Genomic DNA, 19,906 nt, shown 5'->3' with positions numbered 1-19,906 from the left:
CAATAACTCTGTATATATAAATGCACACACATGCATGTATATATTTAAGAAATGTTTACATGTGTATATACATTTGTATATTTATTTATAATTTATATTATATATAAATATAAATACTTAATATATAAATATATTTTTTTCTTTAAATTATACATGCATGTGTGCATATTTATATATACATAATTATTATACACAGTTCACACACATATATGATGTAAACAAAAACTTTTATTCTGCTATAGATTAATCGCGATTAATTGATATGCATCCCTACAACTAATCCATGCACACTACAACTAATCCATGCACACTACAACTAATCCATGCACACTACAACTAATCCATGCACACTACAACTAATCCATGCACACTACAACTAATCCATGCACACTACAACTAATCCATGCACACTACAACTAATCCATGCACTCTATATACTAATTCATGCACACTACAACCAAGCCATCCACACTACAACCAATCCATGCAAACTACAACTAATCCATGCACTCTATATACTAATTCATGCACACTACAGACTGATCCATGCACACTACAACTAATCCATGCACACTACAACTAATCCATGCACTCTATATACTAATTCATGCACACTACAGACTGATCCATGCATCCTATATACTGAACATTGCACCCTATACACTAATCCATGCAGCCTATACACTAATCCATGCTTCCTATATACTGTTACCTATATAAGTTAGTGAAGGATTTCTGTGAACTGTCAGTTATTGAACGCAACGCTTAGTAAAAACCACCTAAGCTGTGTTACATAAAGAACACAGAGCTCCATCAACTACTGGCACCTATTTTTGACCCTCAAAAAGGCAAAGCAGTCCTTCAGATATGTAGCTTTTACTCTGACAGACACTAAATGTGATGCACGAGACAAAACAAACAAGTGCACAAACAAGTGCACAAACAAGTGCACAAACAGACCACCGTCCTTCCGTAAAGGTTAGATTTCTGCAGTTACACTGACCCAGTCTTATCTGTAAGTGAAGAACAGCATGAACATCAGGGAAACATCAGGAGCTTTCCAGAGACTTCTAGTCGAACCATGACAACAGGACAATCAGCTTCCGTAAACTCAATGAACCCATGCTATCATCACCGCAGAGAGGCCGTGAAGATTTATTACTGGATGTCTGGCCTTGCACAGCTACACATTTCCCCGCATCTCTCCTGCTTTTGGCTCTCTTTGAAAACCCAGAGCTAACAGCACAACTGCAGTTCATTCCTAGCTCATTACTATGGAAATATATTTCATTTCTTTTATTAAATTACACATCGTAATGCATATAATCCCAGTAACCGCAACCCTTAAACACAGCAAAATCGAGTTCAGGTGACCCAAATCAAAATTGATCCTTTGCTACAAACCAAAAAGACATTTATCTTCCTTACGCTTGCTCAGGTTAATGTCAGGTTAAATCACTGAGATTGATCCAGAGAAAAGCCGACCTAAAGTTCACAACGGGCAATGACATCATTAAAGGGGGAAAAATGCTATGATGACAAAAAACACAAACATGCCACTGAACTTTGACCTAAAAATCTCCAGGTTGCGCAAGAGCCGCTGTCGACGAAAGGGATCAACACAATAACAGAACACAGTGTGCCAGAGGAAGAGACATCACTTATCTAAAGAACTGATCTGATGTTTGTACTCGCCGCTTTTTAGCCAGGCACCCGTCTACCTTTGTTTAAGCGCACATTTCTAAAGAAAAAGCAGCTATTGTAGGGGCGTTGCTATACCTTTAAAAGCCACCACGATTCTTTACGTGATAATTAATGACACTGTTTTGAACACGCTATAATTTTAACACACTTTATTTATTAAGAGGAAAAATAACAAATTTTAACAAATCTGAAAATTGTTTACTAAAAAAATAAAAATTTTTAGATCTGGGGCACCACTGACTTCCATTGTAGGAGAAAATAATACTATGGAAGTGAATAGTGCCCCTGATCTGTTAGGTTGCAAACATTGTCCTGCAGAATTAAAAGGAAGATAGATAATTAAAAGAATGTTTGTAACGAAGCAGATCTGGGGCACCATTGTCTTCTAGGACAAAATAATATTATATAAGTCAATGGTGCCCCTGATCTGTTTGGTTGCAAACATTTGGATTCTGCAGAATACAAAGGAAGATATTTTAAAGAATGTTTGTAACAAAGCAGATCTGGGGCACCATTGACTTCAATACTAGGACAAAATAATACCATGAGAGTAAATGTTGGCCCTGATCTGTTAGGTTGCAAACGTTGTTTTGCAGAATACAAATGAAGATATTTTAAAGAATGTTTCTAACACAGTAGATCTGGGGCACCATTGACTTCCATACTCAGACAAAATAATACTGTGGGAGTGAATGGTGGCCCTGATTTGTTAGGTTGTAAACATTGTTCTGCAGAATACAAATGAAAATATTTTAAAGAATGTTTGTAACAAAGCAGATCTGGGGCACCAGTGAATTCCATAATAGAAAAAAACTAATACTATGGAAGTGAATTGTGCCCCTGATCTGTTTAGTTGCAAACATTTAGATTCTGCAGAATACAAAATAAAATATTTGAATAATGTTTGTAACAAAGCAAATCTGGGGCACCATTGACTTCCATACTAGGAAAAATTATTCTATGGAAGTGAATGCAGGGCTCAAAATTAACTTTTTTATTTGGTAGCACTGGTGCTCCCAACTTTAAAGAGTTAGGAGCACCAGCAAAAATTTAGGCGCATCCATCCAAAAATTAAAAAGTACCACAACTACAATGTAAATGTTAATAGATTTATTTTATTAAAAATAAAACACCACCACCAGGCTTTACACGTCCTATGGCCAGCATTTAAAAGTTGGTCTTCTATTCTATTTTATTTTTTGCTGCATAAATTCCTAAATTAATACCCAAATGCTGTTGAAATAGTATAGCAGCAATAATAATTTAACAATTACAGGTCACATGATTAAGATTACATAGAAAATCTAGCAAACACGTAAAACACTGATTAATTGTGACATTACAAAAGTGACCCTAATATAGAAGGCTAATATATATTGGTATTGATAACTGCATTATCAGGATGCTTTTACTACTAAATAGGCAATGTTTTAAAAAATACAACAAAAACATACCATCAGCATTGTCGTATTCCACAGCAACATGGACCACAAGAATGTTTGTCAAATGTCCATTCACCAGCGCATGCGCACATACACCATTAAACACACTGACAGACAGGTCGGTGTCTCCATCAATAATAAACACATTTGTCATGACACGTCTTGTGTTTTTGGCACTTTCGCCATGTTTAAGCAAGGTACGTCTGGCGCTTAAAATGTTTTGATTCCGCCATTAACGCCGTTTTACAGGATTTACAGTAAACGCAGTAAGTTACATTTCATAGCGGAGACACTCTTTAAGCCACTCTCTCTGAAAGATTTAACGTCAACTCGTATTTTCCGGTGGTGGAGTTACATTTGAATCCGGATCGTCGTCAAAAAATACAGTAATAACCTTGGCTGTAATCGCCTCGCTCTCGTCATGCTCGCGACGCGTTCGTCTTTTCACATTTCCGCGCTTCACAGAAACAAGGAATGACTCACGCTCATATTAGCCAATCTGCGGTCTTCATTAAACGCAAGAACTTAATGGTGAAATTTGATTGGTTATGTATCGTTGGACACAGAACACTGAACCTGGGACAGCGCCAGCACGCAGGATCACAATCAACTCGCGTCACAACAAAATGGGCAGTCGCACAAATGCTCCCAAATATATTTTAAGGTCGCACAGATTAAATTTCGGTCGCAATTTCGAGCCCTGGAATGTTGCCCCTGATCTGTTAGGTTGCAAACACTGTATTTTGCAAAATACAATGGAAGAAATTTTAAAGAATGTTTGTAACACAGTAGATCTGGGGCACCATTCACATCCATAGTAGGACAAAATAACACTGTGGAAGTGAATGGTGCCCCTGATCTGTTATGTTGCAGACATTGTCCTGCAGAACACAAAGGAAGATATTTTAAAGGATGTTTGTAACAAAGCAGATCTGGGGCACCATTGACTTCCATAAGAGGAAAAAATAATACTATAGAAGTCAATGGTGCCCCTGATCTGTTTGATTGCAAACTTTTTCTGCAGAATACAAAGGAAGATATTTTAAAGAATGTTTGTTACAAAGCAAGTCTGGGGCACCATTGACTTCCATAGTAGGACAAAATAATACTGTGGAAGTGAATGGTGCCCCTGATCTGTGTGGTTGCCAACATTTGTATTCTTCAGAATACAAAAGAAGATATTTAAAAGGATATTTGTAACAAAGCAGATCTGGGGCACAATTGACTTCCATACTAGGACAAAGTAATCCTATGGAAGTCAGTGGTGCCCCTGATCTGTTTAGTTGCAAACTTTTTCTGCAGAATACAAAGGAAGATATTTTAAATAATGTTTGTAACAAAGCAGATCTGGGGCACCATTGACTTCATACTAGAAAAAAATTATTCTATGGAAGTGAATGGTGGCCCTGATCTGTTTGGTTGCAAACATTGTATTCTGCAGAATACACAGGAAGATATTTTAAGGAATGTTTGTAACAATCTGGGGCACCATTGACATCCATAAGAGAAAAAATAATACTATGGAAGTGAATAGTGCCCCTGATCAGCTTGGTTGCAAACATTGTTCTGCAGAATACAAATGAATATATTTTAAGGAATGTTTGTAACAAAGAAAATCTGGGGCACCATTGACTTCTATAATAAGAAAAAATAATACTATGGAAGTGAATAGTGCCCCTGATCAGTTTGGTTGCAAACATTGTATTCTGCAGAATACACAGGAAGATATTTTAAGGAATGTTTGTAACAATCTGGGGCACCATTGACATCCATAAGAGAAAAAATAATACTATGGAAGTGAATAGTGCCCCTGATCAGCTTGGTTGCAAACATTGTTCTGCAGAATACAAATGAATATATTTTAAGGAATGTTTGTAACAAAGAAAATCTGGGGCACCATTGACTTCTATAATAAGAAAAAATAATACTATGGAAGTGAATAGTGCCCCTGATCAGCTTGGTTGCAAACATTGTTCTGCAGAATACAAATGAAGATATTTTAAGGAATGTTTGTAACAAAGAAAATCTGGGGCACCATTGACTTCTATAATAAGACAAAATAATCCTATGGAAGTGAATGGTGCCCCTGATCTGTTTGATTGCAAATATTCTTCAAAATATCTTCCTTTGTATTCTGCAGAAGTAATTTATACAGATTTAAAAAAACTTCAGTGTGAGCAAAAGATGACAAAATGTACATTTTGGGGTGAACTATCCCTTTAAGAGACAAAAAGTTAAGCCCTTTTATACTCAGTAAAAAATGCATATTTTAGCTTCAAAATCATTCTAGACCAATTGAAACTGAACCATAAATGCTACGCAGGCAATAGGACGTTAAAGGAGAGACTCTGTGTTTGTTGTTTAACTATCAACTTTAGAAATAAGAGTCGGCACATAACACCAATTCAAGCGAACACCTGCAGCTCTGCTTCAAGCAGTGTTTATTGTTTAGCTAAGAATGGAAAACGACGCTCACAAAAGCACCTGCACAGATTTTATCTTCCCACGTCTGCGTTTCACCATCTAAACTTGAAACGGTTACTATGATGATACCGAATGCCTGCCTGCACAGAATACTGTTCATTATGTTTGTGAATGGATAAAAGATTTGCATCCTCAAAAATTAAATCCTGGATATTCATTTAATGGACGCAGAAATAGTGCATACAGAAGTTAAGAAAACTCGACGGTTGGACTAGCACAAGCAGCTTGTGTTAGTCTGGCATAAGAGCGTGTGTTTCTTTTGGGCTATGGAAAGTCCATGTAGCGCTACACACACTCTCACCCTCAGCTCCTGCCCATATTAAGCAACACTGCATCATGGTACAAGAACGGGGTCTGCTTTGACATTACGCCCGACTAAACTTTCACCTATCACATGACAAAAAACGGCTCGAGTCAAGCATGCCCGCTGCCCTTTGAGGACCAGGGGACACCTCGTGGTCGCCAGCGCGTACCTTTATTTGGGATGAAACGAAATTGTCAGCACGCCGGTGGCCTTAGTGAAGAACGTGACCTCATCAGCACAGATTCGGCAGGGTTGATATCACTACACAAATATGTCGATCGAGAATATACATGTGATGTCACTTTGAAATGTTTTGAAATCGATAGTCTCTGGATTTTGTCAACAACTTCTCTACTATTCATCATAAAGAAAGTCCTGAACTTTTTGAGGGTCCTGCTCACCCAATCAAATGCGTTTCTTGTATTGTTAAGATCAAAAAGAGCTGGACGGCACAACAGAATAGAAAACAACAGATGCATTTTACTAACAGAGAGTACGCTAAAGAAAAGAGAAACGCACAATCAGCATGTGTACGTCTGACAGTGTTGAAAATAGTAGAGAATTAAAAATTTGATCACTAGGGCTAAAAACATGAAAGTCTTTGTTAATCAACCTGTTCGTTCTTGGGTGACTAGTTGACCGTTCTAACTCATAACTAACGCCATTTATTGTTTAGTTATATTTTAGGGACTTTTTATGCCTTATTGGACAGGATAGTGGAGAGTTGACAGGAAAATACTAGGTGGAGTTACAAGAACGGGATCAAAAATGTCCTTCAAGGCGCCGACAACTAATGTCACTGATAACCAGTGTTGGAAAATGTTACTTTTTAAAAGTAATGCATTACAATATTAAGTTACTTTTCACTTAGTTACTTCTCATGGAAAGTAACTTACATTTCTTTTACGTTACTTTTTCTTAGTTACTTTTCTTGAAAAGTAATAATTGATTTTATGTTACTTTTGCATTACTTTTTCTTAGTTAGATTTCATGGAAAGTAATACTTACATTACTTTTAGGTTACTTTTTCTTAGTTACTTTTCATGGAAAGTAATACTTACATTTCTTTTACGTTACTTTTTCTTAGTTACTTTTCATGGAAAGTAATACTTACATTACTTTTACGTTACTTTTTCTTAGTTACTTTTCATGAAAAGTAATACTTACATTTCTTTTACGTTACTTTTTCTTAGTTACTTTTCATGGAAAGTAATACTTACATTTCTTTTACGTTACTTTTTCTTAGTTACTTTTCATGAAAAGTAATACTTACATTACTTTTACGTTACTTTTTCTTAGTTACTTTTCATGAAAAGTAATACTTACATTACTTTTACGTTACTTTTTCTTAGTTACTTTTCATGAAAAGTAATACTTACATTTCTTTTATGTTACTTTTGCATGACTTTTTGTACTTAGTTACTTTTCATGGAAAGTAATACTTACATTTCTTTTACGTTACTTTTTCTTAGTTACTTTTCATGGAAAGCAATACTTACATTTCTTTTACGTTACTTTTTCTTAGTTACTTTTCATGGAAAGTAATACTTACATTACTTTTACGTTACTTTTTCTTAGTTACTTTTCATCGAACGTAATACTTACATTACTTTTAAGTTACTTTTGCGCTACTTTTTCTTTCTTGGCTGAGACTTGACCTCTTTCAGGCCTTGCAGGTGTTTTTATGACTAAGAAGTTCTGCATTCAGAAACTGCATTTTCCATCGCAAAAAATATTTTTTTAAACAGAATTAATTAAACTGAAAAGTAACTTGCATTACTATTTAAAAAAAAAATAACTTAAATATTAATGAATTTATAAAGTAATGCGTTACTTAACTTGTTACTTCAGAAAAGTAATATTATGACGTCATGCACGTTACTTGTAATGCGCTATTTTTTTTTTAAATACATGACTTGGACTGAATATTAAAGAAAAAACAGTCAATTAGAGCCCAGATTAAATGGTAACTCCTTCAATATTCTTTAAAAATTATTTTAAGGTGAAACTTCAAGAAGCTTTTTGATAAAATGACACGAGTACGGTTCGCAATTTCTAGGCGAAGGGTGACCACAATTCAGGTGATAAAATATTACAGAGTATAGATTTATTTTGGATGCTTTTAATCACCAACATAAATCACAGAGTTACATTTGTGTTATGCCATAGTTTGGACTAGTTTGTTATTATTCTGTAATGTGGAAAAACTATAAAAATAAAGAACGAGCGATTGTATTTCAATGCAGCTTTTAATAGCTCGAAACGATCCCAACTGAGGCATAAGGGTCTTATCTAGCAAAACAATCATTATTTGCACCAAAAAAAAAAAAAGTGTCATTTTAAACCATTACAACTTGTCTTCCACCAGCTGTGTGGCGTGCAACGTTACGCATTACGCAATCACATCGTTCCACATACAACAACGTCTGAAAGGTCATCTTTCTCCAAACTTGTAACCACTGGAGCGGTAGTTTCGCATACATCATGCATGACCTTTCGACGTGATTACGTAATACGTACGGTAGCATTCGCGCATCACAAGGCTAGCGCAAGACAAGAATTTGTGGTTGAAAAGTACATATATTATTTTATTGGCGAAAATGACGATCGTTTTGCTAGATTGCTGATCCTTCGGTTGAGATCGTTTAGAGACTGCATTGAAACTGTACTAAAGTCCACTATATAGAGAAAAATCCGAATGTTTTCCTCAAAAAACGTAATTTCTTCTCCACTGAACAAAGAAAAACATAAACATCTTAGATAACATGGGGGGTGAGTAAATTATCAGATTTTTAAATGAAAGTGAAGTAATCCTTTATCTTGTAATTGATTATAGATTCACTATCTAGTCCAGCATCAAGCTCATCTTTTCGTTTTAAAACGAATAATGCGAGAGGTGAAAGTAAAGAAGGCTCTTGAGTGGATTCAGGATGAATGTGGTGTGAATGCAAAACATGTGAGGAACACGCTGAACCGTACGCCCATCACGACCACACGAGAGGATCAGTATAGTATTAGTATAGGCACAGGACGTTCAGCGCTATCAAAGCAGCTTCCTCCAGCCAAATACAAAATCTCGTACGCACACATCAAGCACCTCAGCTATTGAAAGTAGCTTTGACTTGCAAATCAGTCAGGACATCTGCTTACTATGCAGCTCGCTGCAAGGTCAGGGCTATTAGGGCTCTGACATGTATTAATATATTGCAAATAAATAAAATAAATTGCAAAAAGCATAATTTTAAAATTTTTAGCTGCCTTCAATTTTAAAGTATAATCAAACTGGCTGTGCAAGTCGTTTCAACTTAATATTTTAAATTTCGTTGTAATAACACAATTTACATAAATAAATTACGCAATTTCAATTTGTTTTCACAAGAGTGGTCAAAAAAAAACTAAAAAAACCTAAAATGATTTGTATATCAAATTTGGTTATATTTCACAATTCAAGACAGCAAAAACTTTTTACAGTCCATGCTGTGATATGCGCAAAAATGTGCAATAAGTCATTGCGATATTTATCATATTTGTTTATTTTTGCTTCCAGTAAATTCAAATGTGAATATATTGTGGCTATATAGAAAGAGAACGCCATAAACCAACATTTTTAAGGGCTAAATTCAACAACATCCATTCAACCAACTTAATTTACAATGCCACAACATAAAAGCGCTTACGTTTTTTACTAGGAGCATAGTGGCCCCAAACTGAAAATTTTAGGGGCGCAACCAAAAAATTTAGGGGCACACACCGTAAATCAACGTGCTAACCAAATAATGGTTAACCAACGTGCTAACCAAAATGCCACCATTTGGTGGCAGTCTGGAGCCCTGGCTTATGATGTTTTAGCAGAGACCTCAATACAGACATGATACCAACTTTAAAGCAAAGACTTAAACTACCAACTATACAAGAAGTCTGCCTCTTTAAATAAAAAAAGATTTCTCGATGAAAAAACAAATCAATAAAATAAATTTCAACTCACATTTTCTGGCAATAATCCTGGTTCCAGCAGCGATCGCCGAAATTCCCGTTAATGGTGGTCTGCATACAGGTTGTCATGCCGGTGACGGTGCCAGGGCAAACATCTCCGCACTCGCGATCGTCCTTGTTGGCCACGATGTAGTTGTCCTCCACCGAGTCCAAAATTTTCGACCAGTCGAGGGTGGCAAGGTAACAGAGGTCCGGGTTCTTCTCGATGCGCACGGCCCCCCGCGTGATGTTGGTCAGGCTGTGAAGGCCGATCTCTTTCAGCTGGAGCATTTCGAACATGACGAGGCCGTAGTTAAAGAAGAGGTTGTTGCCGCGGATGACGGTGAGGTTGGGGAAGAGGTCGGAGAGACTTTCCAGGCCGTAGACGCGGAATAGGAGCAGGTAGTCCGTGACCATGACGAGTTTCGGGAAGCTCAGGCCACGGAAGTCCTCCAGTCTGGTCTTGAACATAAGCAGGATTTTCAGGTGGCCCTCGATAACCGTGCAGTTCTCGAGAACGCGCAGGTTGCTCGCGCTGTTGCGGATGTCCGTGCTGGGGCAAACTGCAAGGAGAAAGTTGTAAAGCGATCAGCATTTAATGGTGGTAAATATTCGCAAGCTTTAACATACAAATATATTCTACTAAATTATAGTAGAATTTAAATTTTCAATTCAAACAATTGCAAAAACAAGATCAAGGTAAAACAATTATTGATTGGCTACAAATGTGTTTTGGTACTTGGCCTGACTCCCTTTTCCAAAGTGTTTTTCAAGAATCATGCACCCCGCCTTTAATAAAAAAAGTTAAATAAATGCATGTTTTCAAAGTCACTGAGTGAGTTGTCGTGTTAAGTAATCGTGATTATGAGTAAAAAAAATCATGATTATTATTTCGCCTGTTATCAAGCAGCCCTACTAAATTATATTATGTATTATATTTAATTCTAATAAGTATTAATAAATATAAATAATAAATAATAAATAATAATAAATAATATTAAGTAATAATTATAGAACTATAATTATGTGCATTATAGACACATATACAGTAATATTAAAAAAAATTGTAGAATAATCGTCATAAAAATTATATAATTTATAATCTATAGCAGAATAAAAGTTTTTGTTTAAATCATATGTGTATGTGACCTGTGTATAATAATTATGTATATATAAATATGCACACATGCATGTATAATTTTAAGAAAAAAATATTTATATATTAAGTATTTATATAATATATAATATAATAAATTTATATAATAAAATTATATAATATAAATTATACATAAATATACAAATGTATATACACATGTAAACATTTCTTAAATATATACATGCATGTGTGCGCATCCATCTATACATGGTTATTATACACGGTTCACACACATATATGATGTAAACAAAAACTTTTATTCTGCTATAGATTAATCGCGATTAATCGTTATGCATCCCTATAACAACTATTAATAATCAGTACACTAAACAAAACCAAAAACTTTTATTCTGACAAAAAAGAACAAAAACTTTCTGACAAAAACTTTTATTCTGCTATAGATTAAATCGTGAATAATCATTATGCATCCCTATAACAACTATTAATCAGTACACTAAACAAAACCAAAAACTTTTATTCTGACAAAACAGAACAAAAACTTTTATTCTGCTATAGATTAATCGCGATTAATCGTTATGCATCCCTATAACAACTATTAATCAGTACACTAAACAAAACCAAAAACTTTTATTCTGCCAAAACAGAACAAAAACTTTCTGACAAAAACTTTTATTCTGCTATAGATTAAATCGTGAATAATCATTATGCATCCCTATAACAACTATTAATCAGTACACTAAACAAAACCAAAAACTTTTATTCTGACAAAACAGAACAAAAACTTTTATTCTGCTATAGATTAATCGCGAATAATCATTATGCATCCCTATAACAACTATTAATCAGTACACTAAACAAAACCAAAAACTTTTATTCTGACAAAACAGAACAAAAACTTTCTGACAAAAACTTTTATTCTGCTATAGATTAAATCGTGAATAATCATTATGCATCCCTATAACAACTATTAATCAGTACACTAAACAAAACCAAAAACTTTTATTCTGACAAAACAGAACAAAAACTTTTATTCTGCTATAGATTAAATCGTGAATAATCATTATGCATCCCTATAACAACTATTAATCAGTACACTAAACAAAACCAAAAACTTTTATTCTGACAAAACAGAACAAAAACTTTTATTCTGCTATAGATTAATCGCGATTAATCGTTATGCATCCCTATAACAACTATTAATCAGTACACTAAACAAAACCAAAAACTTTTATTCTGCCAAAACAGAACAAAAACTTTCTGACAAAAACTTTTATTCTGCTATAGATTAAATCGCGAATAATCATTATGCATCCCTATAACAACTATTAAAGGCGGAGTCCACGATGTTTGAAAAACGCGTTGGAAAAGGAGACGGGCCGACTACCAAAACACACTTATAGCCAATCAAATCAAATCAAATGCCGGGTTGCGTATGTGTGGGGCGGGTCTATCAACAGAAGGTACAGATTCTATTGGGGTAGGGGCGTGTTTGTTTAGGTGATTTCAAATATCAACATTGGCTTTCAAACATCATGGACTCTGCCTTTAATCAGTACACTAAACAAAACCAAAAACTTTTATTCTGACAAAACAGAACAAAAACTTTCTGACAAAAACTTTTATTCTGCTATAGATTAAATCGTGAATAATCATTATGCATCCCTATAACAACTATTAATCAGTACACTAAACAAAACCAAAAACTTTTATTCTGACAAAACAGAACAAAAACTTTTATTCTGCTATAGATTAATCGCGATTAATCGTTATGCATCCCTATAACAACTATTAATCAGTACACTAAACAAAACCAAAAACTTTTATTCTGCCAAAACAGAACAAAAACTATTAATCAGTACACTAATATATATATATATAATATACATAGAATTATTTATAATATAAATGACAATTGTTTTCGATTTTTTTTATGTTTTTTTGGCCCCAAAACTTACAAAACCTATAGTTAAATTATAGTAACTGAAGCAAAACCATGTGGTAACTATAGCTTAACTATATTTTATTTGCAGTAAAACCATGAATAATTTTTATAAGGGAAGGAACAGGAATCAGGAACTCGGATCACCCAAAGCGATATTACACAAAACGTCAACGTGCAGCCTCATTGACAACTTGTTATAAATAAAAATTATTTGTATGAAAATCAACTTCCCATTTATCACTCAAAACAGTCAAATCATATCTAAACAATACACAAAACCACAACTGAACGACATCCAAACAGAAGTACTAGAGTTTTTTTTTTAGGGCCGAGCGATGCTTAAAGCGTGTGTCTGTTTCTCTCACTTCATTCATAATCCAACCGTTCACACTGAGAATTCATTAGCAAAGCGACAAGACAGCAGATGCTAATAGATAACACCACGCACAGCTCCATTCAGGGCCTCTCCATTCATTCAAATTCAAAAGAACCCTCACAGGGCTTTCTCGAGGGGCGAGGGGGTTTCACTGTATTTCATTTCGAAAAATTCACAGCAGCCTATTTTGTAGTAAGTCGCACTACAAGCGCCCATTATAAATCAAGTGTGATAAATAAGTGTGAATCAAGCGATTTAGCGACAAAATCTCAATTGAATGGACACGCCTGGAAAACAAAGAAACCAGCGTGTTTCTCGTGAAGACAAACGGCATATGTGGTCTGCAGGTGCGAGGGTTTTTCGGACCTGCAGAACAAAACAAATTGAGTTTTTGTGATGTTCGGTTATTGGGGTGAACTGCTTTCCTATCGCAGCCTGAAATGTCAGTTTTGCCACAAAAAAAAGGTAAACCCACAAACGTGCAGGTAGAGGTAGAAATATGAGATTCACAGTAAAATAAAAGTTGGATGTGCGCTCTAAATGTTTTGACACGCAGGTGCATCCATCACATTGAGATATAAACAAGTATTTTGCAGCTGTTTGGGTTGTGCAAAACTACACTGTCAAAAATATGCAGCATTTTTGTCAAATCAACATGTTACTTTAACTTACATAAATAAGTTAAACCATTTTGATTTGATTTTATGTTAACTTTTCACACACCAAAACGTAAAATAGGTTCAATTTACTTGCAAAATCAAGTTGTTTTAACTTCGTGCTGCATTTTTTCCAGTGTACATACTCAAAATTTATTATCCGCTAGGTCGTCTGAACAATAAATCCATATTACACAGTAATCGTGTATAAACAGACTGGTTTCAGGTTCACCTGATAGTTATCGGATGAGTTTCTGCTAAAAATCTTTTGAAAGAAAAGAAGTAAAATGGGTTTGATGAGGAATGACGTAACAGGACAGAAAGCAAAAATGTAATATTACCGGACCAAGACACATGAGAAACGTTACATCATCAGGTCCCCAAAGATAATTAAAAGTTGTAAAACGACAAAATGTCCTAGCATGCACAAACACGGGCAGTCTGTTCACCTCGGAGAAAACAAAAACAGAAGTATAACTTTGACTGCCAACAAATGCAATGTGACGGTTTTACGAAATTAGACAAATAAAAATCTACCACCTTTTGATTAGATGAGCAATTTGCAGCTATTAGCTGTGTCGCCTAAAACTATAGCGTCATTTTCTGAATTTTGACAAAAAACTATTGCGAAATGACGGCGTTTCCATTAACCGATATGCGGCTGAAACAGTTTTTAATCTCGCGATAAGTCATTCCAAACATCACATCGACTGATTTTGGTAGGTTTACGAATATCACATCCACCGCACTAGGCATTATTTTTAACGGAAGGAGACGTAACAGTATTGCTGACAATCCCACCATTAATGCCAACCCCTTATACCCTTAATGGCAATGTATAATTTATTTTTTTGGAGGTAATAGTACATTTTTTTAAATAAAAAAAGAAAATTGACAAAGAAGATAGGCAAGGAAAGCCTCTTGGTTTTGGTATATACCGCATCATTTTCAAAAAATGATTATGTCACTTACTTACATCAAGTGACCTGGAAATGCGAATACATTAAAACAATCTTTTCCGAATTGCAGGAAAAACCACCTCACGCGAGCGTAAAATGTTTTTACGATATATTACAGTTTTTGCAAAACTGACATGTTTCCATTGAACGTATTTTTAATTCCCAACGTAAATTTGCGCAATTTAAATGGTAATAAAAACGCAGCTAATGAGGTATTTTTAAACAGCACATAGAGCTGTCACAATGATTAAATAATAGTCTCATCGCGATTGTTTGACGTTCAGATCACCGCAATGATTGCACATCCCTTTAAAAAACACAAGGGGGAGCTGAGGCGCCTGTATAAACGAGACAGTATCAGATAATTGCGGTGATCTGAAATCATCGCGATGAGGTCAAACAATCGTGATGAGATGATTATTTAATCATTGTGACAGCCCTGTGTGCAGTTTGAAAATATCTCATTAGCTGCGTTTTTTATTACCATTTAAATTACACAAATTTACAGACAATTAATCATCATAACGGTCACAATTTACTAGACAATTAACCGTCAGCCAAATTTTATAATTGTGACAGCCCAAACTGTGCATAATTTAAGGCTGGATGGTATATCGAGTTTTGGTACATGGGTATACAGCATATGACCCTCTGATATGACCAAAATGATTTCAAAATCAGCTTTATTTAAACAACATAAACTAACAACAATAAATATTCAAAGCAACAAGACGCAACAAAACAACAAACAAGATGCTGCATTATTTCTAGGGCACTATTCAAATGTAAGCAAATTCGTGACAGACCGTGTTAACTCCTTCACAGTTTGGTAACTCTTACCAAAGAGTTCATTTTACTATAGTAACCATAGCATTTCGGTAGGACAATAGTAACCACAAATTTATTGTGGTTACACCAAAATAACTATAGTTTAACTGTAGTAATCATTCTCTGGAAAAATAGGGGAACTTACCAAGCACATTTATGACTTGCCATCAAAATATTTATTACATATAAACTCATTATGATCTTAATACAACTGTACAAGTGACCCGATACATCAACCTTTGTAGGTCAGGACATCTTGGTTTTATTGTGCCGGTCAACATTTCCAAAGTCAGGTGCAAACATATCCGAGACCTGTGGACTCGTCTGATATCATACTTGATAAATTTGCACTGAACCGCTCCGCTGGTCCATGAGGGGGGGGTGACCTGAATGAAAGTGGACACCGAGCTGCTTTACAGGTGATTTATGGGTGACACTGGGGTGACGTCAGGTTTTAAGTTGCTGCTTGTTTACGCCACTCTCTGGAAACCGATGGGTAGGGGGTATAAATCCCGCAGCTGGCCGAGTAATGCATAATGATGAGTAAAGTGCAACAAAAAAGAAAAATGTAGCACGGTGAACGGTTTGCTAATTGTACAGTCGCTACAAACCGCAACGTCCCGTTAGCATGTTCTGTACTATCAACTTTGAAAAGACACGCACTTGAGGATGGATGGCAGGACCACAATCTCCATATGAGATCAAAATGATGCTTTAAAAGTTGTACAAACAAGCAACAAGTAGTGCATGAAGATCTAGAAAGATCTCGAGATAAAGACGAAAGTGAGTATGGATGCGTGCGAGACGCTGAGTTGACACATCCCTGTTGCTTATCATGCAAACCCATCAATAAGAGCACAGATGAGTGTGAAAGTTACAGTTTTGCTTTGCGAACCGGTGCAATCTGAATGCCGTGGCATCTGCAGCTACGAGGGTCAACTTTCGTTTCCGAAATGCAGAGAAAACAAACTGATGTGTATAGTTAGAAATTAAGTGGATATTACCCAGGCTACTTAAGATGTAACATTAGCTTTCCTTCCCGTGACGTAAAGCAAGCGCATGTTAACACCTGCCTACGGCCACTTATGCGAACATATACATACACTTAACACAATTACACTAAATTTTTGATTTTCATAACAAGGCTAAGTTACTGCAAAGTAATCAGGAGACTTCAAAGATTCGATTTCACGCAAAACATGAACCTATACACTTGAGGTTTCATCTGACAACGAACCTCACAAATCACTTATCACATATAATATTATTAATAAACGGGTGATAAGAAAAGCCCTTGACGTCTCAAGCAGTGTTTACATTATGACAGCCTTCCTTATTTTTAACTTCGCATTCTTCATGGATAATTTAATACGCTACTAGCAATAGTAACTAGCGCTTGGAAATTGGAGTGCGGTGGCGTTCGGACCACATGTCAGGAACATCAAGGCCACTCGGAGAGGCGCTTACTTGAGCTAAACGTCCCTTGTGCAATAAATGTATATTAATATTACATGCAGTCTTTAACATTAGGCTAATATTAAAGGCTAGTATGTGGTCTGCTAGTCATTCTTTGATAGCAGAACTGCTTCAACAAACCATCAAGTAAATAGTTTAGAAAACGTCTATAAAAATGGTACATCTTGCATTTATTTTTAAGCATTTGAAAGATTAAAATTTTGATAAAAAACTAAAATGCAAAGTAAGAGTATCAAAATAAGAAGCATACAGTTACAAGCATCTCTTCATGTACTTCATTTACCAATTTTGTTGTTTTTTTCCACATTTAAGGGGAACATTTTCATTACCGCAATGTGTCCATGACTGGATTTTGGTTCTTTGACATGGAAATATTTATAATTGAAAAATCTAAAAAATAAAAAGCTTCAGTGCATGTTATACTATAAACATTTACAGTACAGAAACATGTGGTATTTGGTGATCATTGGTAAATGTAGTGACAATAATTAGGAATATAAATGTGTCCAAGACCAATTTTCTCATCCTCCGCAACAATTTTCAATCATTGTTTTAGCCCTCAAGAAACTAACATTTTCAAAAAATGACATAATTGACTGTGACATTCAAGATGGTAAGCAGTTCTTATTTTTTTCTCTCCAGATAAAAATGAATTTGTTTGTCATAGTACCTAGACAACTTTTTAGTTCTCATTACCGAAACATGAGTTTGTAAATGCATATATTTAATGTAATATTATGTTGCGGTAATGATAATTTTTGATAATGATAATCTAAAAAAAATGTAAATAATTCTATAGGAAATATTTTTAAATCCTTAAAAAAATAATGGTTATATTATATGTGCAAAAAAAATCTTCAAGGGCTTTTTAAAAATTCTATTTCCGTTACACCATTGCCTACAATGACGCTGATGCGGGGTTCCCCTATTTCAAGATGGCGGCTCTAGTTGACGCATTCGGTCCAATGAACTGCCGTAGCCAAGTCGACATCTAGTGTAAATATCTATGACCCTGGACCACAAAACCAGTCATAAGAAGCATGTGTGCATGTGTATATGTGTATATCCAACAATGCATTGTATGGGTCAAAATTGCCAAAAATGGCCATTTAATGCAGTATTTTAAGTAAAAATCATTTTTCATGAAGATATTTTGTACATTTCCTACCATAAATATATAAAAATTTATTTATCATTAATAATATGTGTTGCTAAGAACTTCATTTGGACAACTTTAAATGTGATTTTTTTCAATATTTAGATTTTTTGCACTGTCAGATTCCAGATTTCCAAATAATTGTATTCTCGGCCAAATACTGTCCAATCTTTACAAACCATACATCAATGGAAAGCTTATTCATTCAGTTTTCTTTAATAAATCGACCCCCATGATGTTTTTGTGGTCCAGGGTCACATTTAGTGGACAGGTTCTTCTGCAACTCCTCACAATTTTGGAACAAATGGAACGAACTCTATTTATCATCTGGACAACAGAAAACGCTTTTAGCCTAAACAGTCTAGATCTACAAAGCCAAGAATTCATTTATCAGGAAGTCTTAACAAACAGAAGACTGTTCTCAGGCCTGCTGTGTACGACTGAGCTTGTGAAACCAAAAGCAAACCGTGGCACTTTTTGTAGTGATGCGCTTCAAGCGCTGAAATGTACAGTGAAAGCATCAAATATCAAAAGCCGTGTGGTAATTACGCACTCGCTGCAAGACTTCTGCCCCATTACTGCTGAAGAGACACTGGAACGCATTTCCTAGTGCTGCTAAAAGCGGCCACGCGCCCCTCGGGTCAACGGGGACGCGGTTGCCGACAGCAGAGGTATGCTGCTCCAAAACCAGATGGGAACTGGCATCTTCACTATTTGGCTATTTCTCTCGAATCCGCAGCCCGGTCGGAGGCGGCGGCGGCCACGTATGGAGTCTTGGATGACGACCAGAATCGGAATAGAGACGCCTTTTTCTGATTAAAAAACTATTAGGGATTGTAAATAATTGGTCAATTAGTATAGTATCGGATTATTATTCATAAGAATGCTATTATACATTATTAATATTAAATAATATAACGTTTTGACTTTGTTTATATTCTCATTTACAATCCTACAAGCCTTTGCTGCTAACAGCATGTGTTTTGAAAGCGACGGGTTGCCGAGCGGAAATATAGCTGGAAGTAGCCAAGAAGACAAAAACCAATACTGATCAATTTCTCATTTAGACTGCAGGCCAGACAGCAGATGAATACGGCCATTGCAGCATAGCTCTCTCTACTGTCGCCTCTGGACTAGATCCACAGAGTTACCGCGGAGAGAGGAACGGCCGCTCCTCCACGGGGGCAGACAGGTCACTTTAATGGGTTGTTTGTCTGTTCTGGAGACCACCGGCTCAGACCGCCTGCTGCTGGGTAAGCCTGCATCTACCATAAACACTCTGCACGCTCTGTCAGACTCTAATGGGCAGACTCGGTGAACTCGAACGAAAGGTGATCAAACAAAACAGGACTGGACGGCGAATGATATAAATGCATGGAACAAAATGAAATTAAATAAAATATTATCAAGTGTATGAACTTTGAATGAAATGAAACAAAACAAAAAGCAAGCGTATCTTTGTTCGAGCTAACCTGAGGAAAGTAATTTGT

The 19,906-nt window shown here is 35.6% G+C and overlaps 1 protein-coding gene across 1 annotated transcript in view; it reads right to left on the bottom strand.

The window, feature by feature from the left end:
• The window catches only part of insrb (insulin receptor b), a 73,810-nt gene that overhangs the window by 46,205 nt on the left and 7,699 nt on the right, over positions 1 to 19,906 (bottom strand). Inside the window, exon 2 of the mRNA XM_055218579.2 lies at positions 9,921 to 10,469. Within this exon, the coding sequence (XP_055074554.2) occupies positions 9,921 to 10,469 (549 nt within the window). The remainder of the gene's footprint in view (positions 1 to 9,920; positions 10,470 to 19,906) is intronic.

The sequence above is a fragment of the Misgurnus anguillicaudatus genome, chromosome 23 (assembly GCF_027580225.2).
Source record: "Misgurnus anguillicaudatus chromosome 23, ASM2758022v2, whole genome shotgun sequence".
Lineage (NCBI taxonomy): Eukaryota > Metazoa > Chordata > Actinopteri > Cypriniformes > Cobitidae > Misgurnus > Misgurnus anguillicaudatus.
This window is presented reverse-complemented; position numbering and strand designations above follow the sequence as displayed.